This window comes from Salvia splendens, chromosome 20 (assembly GCF_004379255.2).
Source record: "Salvia splendens isolate huo1 chromosome 20, SspV2, whole genome shotgun sequence".
In the NCBI taxonomy this organism is placed as follows: domain Eukaryota; kingdom Viridiplantae; phylum Streptophyta; class Magnoliopsida; order Lamiales; family Lamiaceae; genus Salvia; species Salvia splendens.
In genome coordinates, this window is record NC_056051.1 from 16,221,410 (window position 1) to 16,235,305 (window position 13,896).

The 13,896-nt window shown below is 41.1% G+C and overlaps 2 protein-coding genes across 2 annotated transcripts; one reads left to right on the plus strand and one right to left on the minus strand.

The window, feature by feature from the left end:
* The first annotated feature begins 6,488 nt into the window (after nt 1–6,488).
* On the plus strand, nt 6,489–10,369 carry LOC121781165 (probable protein phosphatase 2C 33). The gene is made up of 5 exons (XM_042178880.1): nt 6,489–7,580; nt 7,902–8,288; nt 8,367–8,484; nt 9,219–9,442; nt 9,526–10,369. Exons 1-5 carry the CDS (start codon nt 7,338–7,340, stop codon nt 9,976–9,978), a joined length of 1,425 nt encoding a protein of 474 aa, XP_042034814.1. The 5' UTR covers nt 6,489–7,337; the 3' UTR covers nt 9,979–10,369.
* Nucleotides 10,370–10,435: 66 nt separating this feature from the next.
* Nucleotides 10,436–13,856, minus strand: LOC121781166 (basic leucine zipper and W2 domain-containing protein 2-like). The gene is made up of 8 exons (XM_042178881.1): nt 13,676–13,856; nt 13,265–13,288; nt 12,887–12,992; nt 12,652–12,720; nt 11,607–12,100; nt 11,147–11,408; nt 10,844–11,052; nt 10,436–10,732 (listed from the first exon to the last, which is right to left on the minus strand). The coding sequence occupies exons 1-8, from the start codon at nt 13,678–13,680 to the stop codon at nt 10,666–10,668; spliced, it is 1,236 nt and encodes a 411-aa protein (XP_042034815.1). The 5' UTR covers nt 13,681–13,856; the 3' UTR covers nt 10,436–10,665.
* Between the last annotated feature and the right edge of the window lie 40 nt (nt 13,857–13,896).

The following is a 13,896-nucleotide window of genomic DNA, read 5'->3' on the forward strand; positions in this document are numbered from 1 at the left end:
ACTTGAACCCACATGGGAAGGTCCGTATCGGGTGTCAGAAGTCCTGGGAAAAGGGTCTTATAAATTGACTCACATGTCAGGAGAACAAGTACCCCGAACATGGCATATTTCCAACCTCAAGAAGTTCCATTTGTAAGAGACAAGGTCCGGTCAGTCTTGTATCTAGTTCGGTCCTAGGGATATGTGCTTTCATGTTTCTATTTGTCCTTTATGTTGGTCGTTTTATAAAAGTTTAAAATCTTTTTCGTCTTTTTTATTTGTCTTTATGTGCGTTTAGTCTCTATGTGCGTTTTGTCTCTTATAAATATTACTGAGGTATATTGATCTTTAAAGGCTGATCCCCTTTTTAGATCATGTATTAAAGACAATTGTGAGTCCAAGCTTCTAAGGAAGATACAATACCACAATTCAGCTTAAGAAACAAGCAGTTCGTCTGAAACGGACTGCAATAAGCCGAAAACCACTTCGGTCAACCAGGGAAAGTCCAATCCAAGCGATAAAACTCGCCAAATTAGGACACAAAAGGAAAGTCCAATCCAAGCGATAAAACTCGCCAAATTAGGACACAAAGGGAAAGTCCAATCCAAGCGATAAAACTCGCCAAATTAGGACACAAAGGGAAAGTCCAATCCAAGCGATAAAACTCGCCAAATTAGGACACAAAAGGAAAGTCCAATCCAAGCGATAAAACTCGCCAAATTAGGACACAAAGGGAAAGTCCAATCCAAGCGATAAAACTCGCCAAATAAGGACACAAACTAAGTCCGGTCAAAGAAGAGTTTTCTTCATAAGACCGAAAACGAGTCCGGTCAAAGAAGAGTTTTCTTCATAAGACTGAGGACGAGTCCGGCCAAAGAAGAGTTTACTTCATAAGACCAAGGACGAGTCCGGTCAAAGAAGAATTTTCTTCATAAGACCGAAGACGAGTCCGGTCAAAGAAGAGTTTTCTTCATAAGACTGAGGACGAGTCCGGCCAAAGAAGAGTTTACTTCATAAGACCAAGGACGAGTCCGGTCAAAGAAGAATTTACTTCATAAGACCGAAGACGAGTCCGGTCAAAGAAGAGTTTTCTTCATAAGACCGAAGACGAGTCCGGTCAAAGAAGAGTTTTCTTCATAAGACTGAGGACGAGTCCGGCCAAAGAAGAGTTTTCTTCATAAGACCGCGGACGAGTACAATAAATGAAATAAAAAATCGCTGAACTGTAAATACGCAGTGATAGAAGCGAAATGAAAAAATTTCATTTATTAAGTCTTGTTCGGCATACAAGTTCGCTGCCCTACGAGAAGGCGTTACACCATTACAAAGGACTATTCTACTGTCCACGGTTGCTAAAGTTGAGCCACCTATCCAAAAAATCCTCATGATGCTGAGTTCGGGTGTTCCGAACAGTTGAAGAATAAGTAGGTCGACGAGATGCTCTGATCGACCTACCGCCCCTTCCCTGAGTCCGGGAAGTTCTAGCACCTCGGCGGCGAAGAGTCTCTTCACGAAGCATCCGCTGATCTTGCTCACTCATAATCACAACTCCTCTACGAACTTCAGGGCGTTCTCGTCTTGACATTTCCGGTTGCTCCGGAGTCCGTTGCTGACTTGGAGTACGTTCTCGTCTTGACGTTTCCGGTTCATCCTGAGTCCGTTGTTGGTTTGGAGTAGAATCTTGAGCAAGTGGATTAGAGGTTTGAGTTGGAGTGTGAGCATCTGTTGGCGGGAAACGCCTAAGGAATCTCTCGATTGAGGGACGCCGGGAAAGAATGATGTCGTACCGAGAAGCCAAGCGCCGCAATGACTTCACAACTTGTTGGCAAGCCGAGCTCTCCAGCGCATTGTTCTTCCGGAGTACATGAAGCTCCTCCCACAGTTCATCAACTTGATTCTGAACTTCAGATATGGTCATTCCCCCGCGCCCGCAGATGAAATCCTCATATGCAGTCCTCTCAGCGATGACAGTGTTCAGCTCGGCCTCCAGATCTTTCTCTATGGACTTTAAGTCCTTATTGTTGGACTCCAGCTCCACTAACCGAGCCAAGAGTTCGTCATACTTCACCTGGTCATCTATGACTTTTTTCTCAGCTTCGTTTAAAGCCGAAGAGTATAGCCGCTTCCAGTGAAGTACCTCCAGCTCCTTAGAGTTAAGAATACAAAGCAGCTATGTCAGTTCGGCATTTCAGTTTACCGAGCAGGCAGTAAACCACAACAGGAGTAAAAGAGATTACGAAAAGCTATAAAGAAGACACGAGTGTAGAAAGAGGAATTTTTTCATTCACAAGAAAAATTTTTTACACAAGGAGGGCTTCAAGGCCATTTTACAAGGAGAGAAAGAAACTAAACTAAGAGAAGGGAGACGAAATCATACTCCGCCAGTTTCGTCTCCGGCTCCTCTGTGGGTTTCAGCCTCCTTCTCCTTGTCTACTTCGGCTTCAGCCTCGGCCTCCCTACTCCCTCCAGCCTGCTCGGTGCCCCCATCGCCGATCTGCTGCACCTCCTGCTCGGCATGCCCGTCGCCGGCCTGCTGATCCGTCTGCTCGGTCTCCTTGCTGGCCTCGTTTTCCTGCCCACCCTCTTCGTTAAAGATTGAAGCGGGTGAAACAGGTCCCAAGGAGGCAAAGATGGCCTCCATGTTCTCGTCCCGGTCAGCGCGGCAGTTACGGACTCTTTCAGCAGAGAGCAGGACCGAGGAAGAAGCAAGCTCCTCAAGGAGCGGCAGACTCTGGAGACGAGCTGAAATCTCTCGGCCATACAGCGGCAGGACGACTTCGGGTCCCTGCCCAGCGTTATCGGTCATCAATTTCAGCAGATCACCGATAAAGGCCGAAAATTGATTGCTTAAAAAGAGTTTCTCCGCAAAAACACGGAGAGCCTCCCCCTGAGCAACCACGGCGGCAGCCTCCCTCTGTTTAGATTGCTCTCTCTGGATGATGAGCTGGTTTTTGGCACGCTGAGCTTCATCCTGAGCCGAGATCCTAGCGGCCCTTGCCTTCTCAAAGTCTGCCCGAGCCTGTTCGGCCTGGTGACGAGCAGCATTCAACTTCCTCTGCATCTCAGCATAATCGTTGGACGCTTTGGAGAGTTCAACGGCGACGAGCTTGGAGAGCATATTGTTCCTCTGAAAATGAAAAAAGGAAAAAGTCAACAGAGGGGCCACAAAAAATATAGGAAAAAAGCAAGGCCAGAAAATCAAGAAGAGAATTCACCTCTACAAAGTCCGTTGGCCATGCAAAAGGCTCACAGACATGTTCCGAAGGGGCCGCCAAGACAATGTCTTTCTCCGGCGCTCTTGGGGGTTTCTGAATCTTCCCCTTCCCCTTTGCCGAAGTCGACTCCGGCTTTTTTGGATCCGAAGAAGAGGTCTTCTGCCTTTTCGGATTCTTCTCGGCATCAGACGCCGAGCCGGTGGCTTTCTGTATCTCCGGCTCATTAGATTCGGAGGATTTGCGACCGAGCTTGTTTAGCATGTTCACTGCCAAAAAGCAAGAAAACAAGGTTAGTCTTCGTCGTTAAAGCAGTAAAGCATAAAAAAGAAATCCTCACCCTCAGTCTCTTCGTCCGAAGACGAGGAATCGAACACGAAGTCGCCCTTGACGAGCTCAGATTCCGAATACTGTTTCCTAATCATGGGAATCTTATTGAGCTCGCCCTCGAGCTCGTCCAACGGTTCTACCCGAGGATGAGGAATTACGGACTTCGGCCCTCTCCAGGAAAAGTCCGGAGCCGCTGTCCTATTGTAAAAAAAGAAACGATTTTGCCACTTCGGCCATTTGGTTTTACAGAATGCTCTGAAGGGCTGTAAAGGGATCAAGTAAAACCAGGAACCCTTTCTCTTAAACTGAAAGAAATTAAGGATTGCCCTCAGAGACAGATCCTTTTCTAGTCTACGCAGCTCGGCAGCAAAGGCCGATAAGTGCCTCCAAGAATTTGGAGTCACCTGACCTAAAGGAAGTTGAAAAAAATCAAGAAGCTCTACAAAGGCAGGGGGAAGAGGGAAACGAAGCCCGCATTCTAAGCAGGCTTCGTAAACGGTGGCATAACCCTCCGGCGGCGAGTTAGCCCTATGAATGTCGTCGGGAATCACCACTAACCCCCCAGGAAGAAAATATTTTCCGTGTAAGGATATCACAGTATCCTTACTCAAAATGCTCGGAAAATATTCTACCGTCTTCTCCCCGGACTTCTTCCGGCCAGAAGACCCCTTACCCCCCTTCCTACCGCTACCTGATTCAGAAACAGATTCAGAAGAAGAAGACATGATTCTTACTCTCTGATGGTCGAAAGTCTGAAGAAAGTCTTGAAGAAGCGGAAGAAAATTTTTCGAAAAAGGGAGAGAATACAGAAGAAATAATCGCAAAAGTGTTTCCAATGATGAAGAAAGGAAATATTTATCGGATTCGCAGAGGCTTTTTCAAATTCGTCGCACCGTTTCAAATCCCACTTTTTCTGGATTCTCTGGCCGGATTTGCTGTCGCATTTAATGCGGACACGTGCAGAGCACGTCCCCTGACGTTAGCCTCCCCCTTACACTTATCTAAAATGCCGAAGTGATTCACTTCGCTTTTCGGGGGGGGTGGTGATGGGGTACGAACTAAACAACTAAACCCTAGTTGCGAGCCCAATAACAGCGACGGCCCATCAGCCCAAAACCCAAGAAAGAGTATCAGTTCGGCATGACCAAAGAGTTCGGTTCGGCACAACCAAAGAGTTCGGTCGCAGCCTACAGCTCGGTAAAAGCCAACCAATCAAGCTCTACTCTCAGATCGGCAAAAGCTAATCGGCAAAGTTCAGCAGTTCGGTCTCAGTGTTCGACCGAACAAGGAGATAGTGGACCCATGCAGGATCTCCACGACCTCCATTACACCCACGATCTATTTAGTGGTGTTAAGCAGTTATCAACCATCCACGATCTAGTGAGTGGTGCTGCAAACCACGATCTTAGTTCAATGTATAAATAGAACCTAGATCAGATAGACAGGGGTTAAGCTCTCTAGATCCTGAATCTTATAGCAAATCAGTATTGTAATCTGTAAGCGAGACCAAGCAATACAAATTTGCCCTCTCTTCTTCCCGTGGACGTAGATTTACCTCAGTAAATCGAACCACGTAATTTCCCGTGTTGTGATCATTTATTACTTGCATTTATTCCCATCAAAAATTCGCCACATCATCAACTCACATGGGATTTACAGTGTTTGTATTTTTCTTTGATGTTGACTTTCTGAACAAAATAGGAAAAGTAAAAAGTTGAAGAAAAAAAATGCGCACAAGGTGATTTCATGGAACCTTATTACCTTACTCCCACGTATGGCTGGCAAATCGTGCGGATTGGATCGTTATCGGGTTAACCTAATAATGACCCAACCCAATAAGGCATAACCTGAACCCGACCTGTTAAGGAAACTGTAAATTCGAACACGAACCCGACCTGCTACCTTCAAATCCGAACACTACACGCACTCGACACGAACCCGTTATCGACACGATATAATATGGGTTGACACGACACGATAACAACCCGAACCTGATATTACACGATTAAACCTTAATTTTTAACCTAATTTACACAATTAAAATTCGTTTTATACTATTTAAACCTAATTTATAAGAAATTAAAAAATTAAAGTAATATATATTTTTTTAAATAATAATAAAAATAATAATATTATTTCTTAATGGGTTACCCGTATCCGACCCGAACTCAACCCGAAATTATCGGGTTATTAATGGGTCAACCCGATAAGGACACAGATCCAATAAGACTTGACCCCAACCCAATAATTTCGTGCGAATTCGTGTCGGATTATCGTGTCGTGTCGTGTCGAAAATTGCCAGCCCTATTCCACACCTTTATTTTACTCTCTTCCTAAAATTATTGTTATGTTGTGATAATTAAGTTAATCAAAAAAAGGAAAATAAAAAATAATCTTATTGAAAAATCAACTAAAGACAACTAAAAGTAAGAAAAGTATACATACTCCCTCTGTTTTCCAATAATATGAACTTTTGAATTAGTATAAGTTTTGAATAGTGTACAAAATTAGTAAAATAATAAAGAGACCGAAAGAAAAAAGTGTATTAATAAAAAGTGGATTATATTTTATAGTGATAAAAGTTTTCTAAAATAAATTTTTTTTATTTTTTGAAAATGGACCAAAGTGAAAAGAAGTTTAAAAAAAGATTTCAAAATATTGCAAAAAAGGGAATATAGGGCTTGAGTAATTTTCAAGAAATTTAGTTAAAAAAAACAAAGAAAACGTTAATAAAAATGACAGTTACCGTTTCATCATGATAATTACTGCTCTTATTTTAATAATAACAAATACTAATCGAATTATTTTATGATTAATGGAGAAAACAGTGATTAGAGATTTCTGCAATCCACCACGGAAATCATTTATTTATAAAATATTCCAATAAATACACGTATATAAGGATAAAATGTACGTATAGATTAAGAAAAATGTGTACAGTATATAGGAGTATTTTCTTGGACGGTCTGTCAAATTTATCACACACTCACCCGTCACCGCGTGCCCTCTCTCTGTGTGAGCGTGACCTACAATCATCTCGAATACTTAAACTCGCTGCGTGCGTAGCTATTTTTGCGATCCCTGTTTTTCACCACCTCAGTTTGTTATCACGTCTCCCTCTCAAATTAAACTCCTCTCATTCGTTTTCCGTGTCAAAGGCATCGCCTTTTGTTTCCTCATGTCGATTTCGACCAGGTTTTCTGGATAAAAAACGCGATTGATGCGATCGTGACAAACTTGGTTTGACCAATTTTGATCCTTTCTTCGTATTCTGTGCTAAATTGATTTGGGTTTTTTTTGTACGGAATCAAGTTAAGTGTGTATCGTTTGTGAATTGTGGAAAAGGGCATAGTTTTCTTAGATCTGCTCTTTTTCTCTGTGGTGTGTGCCCTTTTTGCTCATTGTTGTGTTGTCACTATTATATAATGGCATCTGTGTTGTGTGTTTTCTTCTTTCTGAATTAATTGAGGATAAGGGTAGTTGAAAGCTCTCTTTTTTTATATATTGGGATGCTTATTCTTATTTCACCTGTTTGAAGAGAAGTGAAGAGTGGATTTTCAAGTTACCTTTTAGGTAGGGTATCTCTTTGCTGAATTCAGAGGAGCTGTTGATATATCGTTTTAGGAAATTGAACTATTTTTTATTGCTGGGGATTCCATACATTGTTGGAAAAGTGGATTCTAGGGAGTCTCGGGGATTGGAAAGTCTTCAAAGGGTTTCCTATCGGATTTCGTGACGGATCCAATTACAGAAAATAGGGGGTGTGACTGTGTTTCTGGTCTGGAGTGTTTTCTAAATGTAATCAGGGCCCTGAGAATGGGTTCCTGCTTGTCTGGTGAGAGCGGGAGCCCACAGTCTGGTTCTCCGGTGGGGCTTACAAAGAGGAGGAACTCAAAACGGAGGTTTGGGTCTCGAAGTTCCTCCTTTGACTATAGGAGGGAAGAGCAGCTGCATAGGACCCCGGGCCGGATGTTCTTGAATGGTTCAAGTGACATTGCTTGTCTCTTTAGCCAGCAGGGCAGGAAAGGGACCAATCAAGATGCCATGATTGTTTGGGAGGTTAGCTCCTTCTCTCTTCTTCCTGATGTCGTGATTTATCTAATTCGAAAATCTAAAGGCAGAACTGTTTGATATGAATACAACTACTATGCATACTAGATGCATGATGCCTGTAATTTTTATCTGTTTATAACATGTTATTATTTTTGTCATAATATTTCTAAAATATGCACAATACAAATTTGATGCATCATCCAGCATTGTGTTCAGCTGAAAAGTTGGGCAGGAGATGCTAAACTTCCAGTAACCATAGGGCCAAACTAGTTTTCTTGCACAAACTTAAGATCTTGAACTGATTCTTTACCCAATTTGAATATTCAGAACTTTGGTTCGAGAGCAGACACAGTGTTCTGTGGGGTATTTGACGGCCATGGTCCTTATGGTCATTTGGTTGCAAAGAGAGTTAGAGACTCTTTACCTCTGAAGCTGAGTGCACATTGGGAGGTCAGTATAAAGGGTGATGAGGTTCTAAGGGAAGTCAGTTTAAATACAAGTAGTGTGTGCTCGGAAGATACTTCCTTCTTGTCTGCTGAAGAGGAAAGTAGAACCTCCATTGACATCGAAGAAACTGGAAAGCAGCCAGAGATCTTCCAGACATTGAAGGAATCTTTCCTCAAGGCCTATAAGGTTATGGACAGGGAGTTGAGAATGCATACAAATATCGATTGCTTCTGCAGTGGAACAACAGCTGTAACTCTCGTGAAACAGGTAAGTTTAGTTTAGTAAGTTACGAATCAGGATTTGTGATATTCCCGATATATTTGAACATTTCATGATCTTCTACAGGGTCAAGATCTTGTGATTGGAAATGTTGGGGACTCTAGAGCCATTTTAGCTACTAGAGATGCAAATAACTCGCTTGCTGCAGTCCAGTTGACCGTGGATCTGAAACCTAATCTTCCAGGTGCAGCTCTGCTCTTGCGTAAGCAATGTGCTAGGATTATAGCAGAAAGGACATGCATTATTTAAGTTTTATATTGTTATATGTTGTTTCATGCCTGTTCACCTTCCTTGTTGCCATTTTTGAACATGAGCTAGTATCCTACTAGTGATTTTCTTAAATCTTCATCACATATTTCCGCTGTCCTGGTGATATTGGAGTTTGGACATATATAACTTGCTACTTTTGGGTTATCTGCATTTGGTGTTGATAATCATGCTAGTGGTCAATGTAATCAAATATTCCCTCCGTCGGTAATATGTGTCCCACTTTGACTCGGAACAAGTTTTAAGAATGTGAAGGAAGTATCTGCCTAGGACATACTATCCGTATAATATAATGGTTTATGACTTTATGTTTTAATTGTCGTTCTAAGATTTGAGATATTATGTTTCCAAATTATTGCATTTTATATTTCATATTTTTAAAATATTTTTATTTATTTATCGACTGCTATATCCCACCATGTGTGCCATAACCCTTGTGGCAGTTTTATACGGCATAACATTGCTAGTGGTTGGGCACTACTTAAGTAGGTTTGGGAAATCGTTAGTGTGGGACGAGTACTCAAATTTTATATGCTTTCCATATGCTTTCTTCATACAAGTCTACATTACCTTGCTCTGAAGGAAACTCTTCATTTGTGTTTCTGTTATAATCCACTTTCTTAATTTAATCAACATACACTTATCTTGCAGCTGAAGCAGCTAGGATTCGTAAATGTAGAGGACGCGTTTTTGCTCTTCAGGATGAACCCGAAGTCCCAAGGGTGTGGCTACCAAACAACAACTCTCCTGGCCTTGCTATGGCACGTGCATTTGGTGATTTCTGTCTCAAGGACTTCGGTCTTATTTCTGTTCCTGAGGTTTCTTATAGGCGCATTACTGATAAGGATGAGTTCATTGTCATCGCCACAGATGGGGTATGCGTCTTCATTTGTTACTAACTATTTCTGGTTTTTGCCAAACTCTTGCATAATATAGAAAATTTTTATACACTTGGCAGATTTGGGATGTACTCTCAAACAAGGAAGTGGTTGAAATAGTGAATTCCTGCTCCACACGTTCATCTGCTGCTCGAACCCTAGTGGAGACAGCAGTACGGTCTTGGAAATCCAAGTATCCGACTTCTAAAATAGATGATTGTGCTGTTGTTTGCCTCTTCCTCGACTCAAACGATTACTCTTCTTCATGTAAAGAGAACATCCCCACCGCTTATGAGGAGGATGGTCCTAGTCCAACTGGGCTGAACCGGTCTGGCACGGTCACACACGTGATGGATGAAAACGGAGAAGACTCGGAAGCTAATGAGGACGAGGCAGATGAGGAGCATGCGGTTGGGCACGATTGGTCTGCTCTGGAAGGAGTGTCGCGTGTGAACACACTCATAACGTTGCCAAGGTTCATACCTGGGGAAGACGACATCAAAGCTGCAGAGGAGAGAAAGGGTAGGAAATAAACGATGCGGGCATTGCATTCACTATACTAGTGGCTCTGATATTTCGTTCCAAAAACTGTTTGTGATTATTTTTGCGGGAAAGGGAGGTTGTTTTCGTTAGATGGTAGTGACGTTTGCGTTTGGTGGTGGATGGGACGTCGGCCCAGCTAATATTAGAGCGGTCTGGGAGTCATCCTCAGGCTTGAATGCCGTGGATGAGAATGGGATAGTATCCACCTTCCCTACATATTTGTTTCAATTCTTTTTCCAGTGTTTTTTTTAGGTCCCTCGAGAAAATGTGACTTGTATGCTCATAAGAATCTGGCATTTTCTTTGCTCTGTTCTATGTTTGAAGGCAATACTGTAGCCCATTACTAATGTTTTATTTGACATGCAAAAAGGTTTTTGGGTAGTGGTAATTGTTAGATTTGATGTTTTTGATTTAGCTTTCAACAGGTGTGAGTGTGAGTCTTCCATGAACTAAACACAAGCAAAATTCAAAATAAAAAAAAGTAAAAACAGGCGATTACATTGTAGCAAGTCTTCATACATGAATCCAGAAACATTACGAAAAAACGCCACCAATATCAAATCTCACATGAACAGCTCTCTTCAGCCAGAAAACAATACTAGCGTTCAAGGTAGTCGATAACCATAAAACATAAATACGACCAGCTACCATACAGATAGGATGACTGCGTCGCCAAGTTACTCTTCTTCCTCAGCTTCCTCTAGCCACTTCACAAATGGCTCCAACGACTTCACAAATGTTTGCCTATAACACACCAAGAAACAACAATAATGAATGAGAAAGTCCACGTTTCAGGCAAAATGCAGTAGAGCCATGGAGTTGGTTCCTTTCCAAAATAATAAAAACACAGCCAACCTGCCCTTAGGGTTGGTTCCTTTGCGGAACCAGTGAAGAATGGTATCTTCTGCAAGAACATCCTGATCATATAGTGATCTTATTATTTCAGGAAACAGTTTCATCAGTTTAGCATCTTCGTAGCACTGGACCTGAACTTTGTAGACAAGTTCAAGCTCAAGCTTTCCTGTGGTGCAGAAGGCATTCAGCAGGGCAGCCCATGTTTTCACCTGAAAATACAAGAATAAATCATACAAGGATTTTACAGAAAACATTATGCCTAAAACAAGACAAACAACTGCATACAGGACATTCGGACTATACCTGACGTAGAGCAGAATTAGCATTTTGCTGCTGGTTTTTCCCAGACCATTGCACTGCATCCATGAGGACATCCCAGAGAATCCGCACAACTTCAATGTCTGGAAATTTAGCATCTTTCACATGTTGTTTAACTGTTTCTATGACTTCAGCTACGTCAGCTGCTTCACTTATCTGGTTTGTAATCGCAGTTTTCATTTCCTTAAGCTTCACCTCAAAAAGTTTCTTCTCATTGTACTCTACCAATAATAGAAGCCCTTCCTTGCTGAGATATGAAGAAATCAAAGATAAGTTAGAATCATTTAACATAGCTGAAAATATCAAAACAATGTCCAAGAAAATTCTGTTTGATGATATCATAGATTGATTTGTGCATTTGTTATCAAACTGGTGTTAATTCAGTACATATGGCCGCAATTCAGTACAACCTTTCTTTTGTTAAGGGCAGAAGTAGGCGACTTACGTAAAATGTTCAGAGAGAGCTTCAGGTGTCCGCTTCGCAGATGGGAAAAAGTCCATAAGGCTGTCCTCAATCTTAGCCCGCTTCAGAATTGCAATGAGGTCATCAAGGCTATTGTCAACCAGATATTCCTTGAAGAAATCAGTGATGAATGAGAGAACTAGCCCCTTTTCAATGAGGTTATCCTTGAGCAATGGCTGGAAGACAGTCTCAGGGGGGAGACCGGATAACTTCTGGGAAAAAGCAAGTGCAGTGAAAATAGCGAGCTTCTTCCTCTCATCCTGCTCGAACAGTTCCAAAGATTGCAAGAACTTTTGCATGACATTTTCAAGACTCTTTATGAGGAAAGGCCTTCTCCTCAAAAGTTTTTGTATGTATATCACTGATGGCAAAATCACTTCACGACTAGGTTCACAGTCAAATATAGAGTATGGATGACGCTCCCCCTCATCGAGCTTTATAGTGCCAGGTTGTGTACGGGTGCCCCTGAATACAACCTATACACACAAAATAATTAGTGCACCCTTAACACCAATAAACCAAAGAAATTGCAAATTCGTCAATTCCTCGTCACCAATCAACATTAGCCATCAATTTTAGAAAATACAAAATAACCTCAGATTCAACAAGTTTCTAGTAAATGGTTAATGAAATTCAATTAGTAGGGAATGTGCAGGTGAATGAGTGAAAAACACAAAACAATCTTATGTAAAATAAAAAATTGAGTACTTACATACATCTGAAGGATGAATATAAAAATTGAAAAGAGTTCCTTAAGCAAAAGTTAAGTTATGGCCAAATGATTTTCAAAACTGCATAATGACGTTCCAAAAAATGACTAATCAACCACAGAAACTAGGTGTATCTACTACTAGCCATAAGTTCTGAAAATTGAATTATTTGTTAACAAACATGACAAGATAATTTGCATAACATTCACTGATACATTCTACTACGAGGAAAAGGATAAAGTTGCATCATTATTGAATCCCTAAATCCTTAAATTTAGAAAACCAACGTATGAAGAAGACAAGCTTAAGAAACCAACCTCAAAAAAGGTGTCACCGTATCTTGAGAAATTAAGGTCTGAAGATTCAATGCACTTTGCAATAAGTTCCTGCAGCCACAACAGACATTTCCATTGATTAACAGTTAAAACGCCATGTGTCCAAACTGTTCAAATTAGGACAATTGGTGATACATGCATCACAGAAAAGGCGATCAAGGATTCAGCTGTAAGAGAAGAAACGACAGTAAAGATATATATATATATATATATATACCAGATCACCAGCATTATCCAAATAAATCTGGACCACTGCATCCGAGAATGCTGCAGGGTCCAGTGGCGCAGCAATATTCCGTTTGCGGGTCTTAATCCGCGTGCCACTGTAATAAATAATTCAATGCCACCACCCATCAATATGCAGGGAAAGTTATTCGGTAATGAACTCGGCTAGGAAAGAGACAATTTTGTCGAAAAATGACAGCTAAAAGTCATTACAAAGTTAGAAAAAAGGCACAAAAGGCAAAGATTCTCAGCTGCTTAAATGCTCAGAGGCAGAGACTTTGCCAGTATCCTTAAATATTTTGGAAAAGAAATAACTGAAAATGAAAAGAATCTGCTTAACACGCAATAAACTGGATGTTCAAAGACTTACCCGAGAGTGGGTTTCTCCTTCGAGCTGTAAGTCAAGAAAAAGACAAAAAGTTAGTAACTTTGGCATAATAGAATTGAAATTACGAAGAGAAATCGAAAGATCTAACCATCCAGATCCTGAATTAGCTCTACGATAAAGCTACTTAGAATTTTAAATATATGAAACATTAAAATTTTTAAAGATCATAGGGAAAACCCTACAGCTAAATAAATCCCCTAAAGCCTAAATCGAAATATAAAAACTCCACAAAAATGAAGAACAATCTACCACAAAACCCAATCCAACATAACAAACCCTAGCTAAAAACTAAAAATATTACCGATTACAAATCCAAAAAATGGCAGATCTGAGAAAAAAACACACACAGCCACAAGAAGGTGATAAAATTTGGATCTTTGACGGAATGATTACCTCATAAACCGATCTGAAGAGAATCAAATAGAGGGCAGAGTCTGAAGAGACTCTCGCGAAGCAAAGGGAGAAAGGAGGTGATAGATGCAAAATCCCAAACGTTGAATGGGGAAGCGAAGAGGGCAAAGATGAAAATAAATTTATATACTGGAAAAGAAAACGAGAAATAGTGGGGAAAGAAAGAAAAGTACAACGAGTGAAGCACACGGCACAAGTGATTG

Bases quoted from the DNA above. Each gene is read 5' to 3' on its own strand.
- LOC121781165 (XM_042178880.1), top strand. From the start codon at position 7,338: ATGGGTTCCTGCTTGTCTGGTGAGAGCGGGAGCCCACAGTCTGGTTCT. The intron at 8,485-9,218 runs GTGCAGCTCTGC...CTTATCTTGCAG, and splicing joins TCTGAAACCTAATCTTCCAG to CTGAAGCAGCTAGGATTCGT. The intron at 9,443-9,525 runs GTATGCGTCTTC...TACACTTGGCAG, and splicing joins TTGTCATCGCCACAGATGGG to ATTTGGGATGTACTCTCAAA.
- LOC121781166 (XM_042178881.1), bottom strand. The intron at 12,993-13,264 runs GTAAGTCTTTGA...TATTTATTACAG, and splicing joins AAGGAGAAACCCACTCTCGG to TGGCACGCGGATTAAGACCC. The intron at 12,101-12,651 runs GTTGGTTTCTTA...TTGTGTGTATAG, and splicing joins ACGGTGACACCTTTTTTGAG to GTTGTATTCAGGGGCACCCG.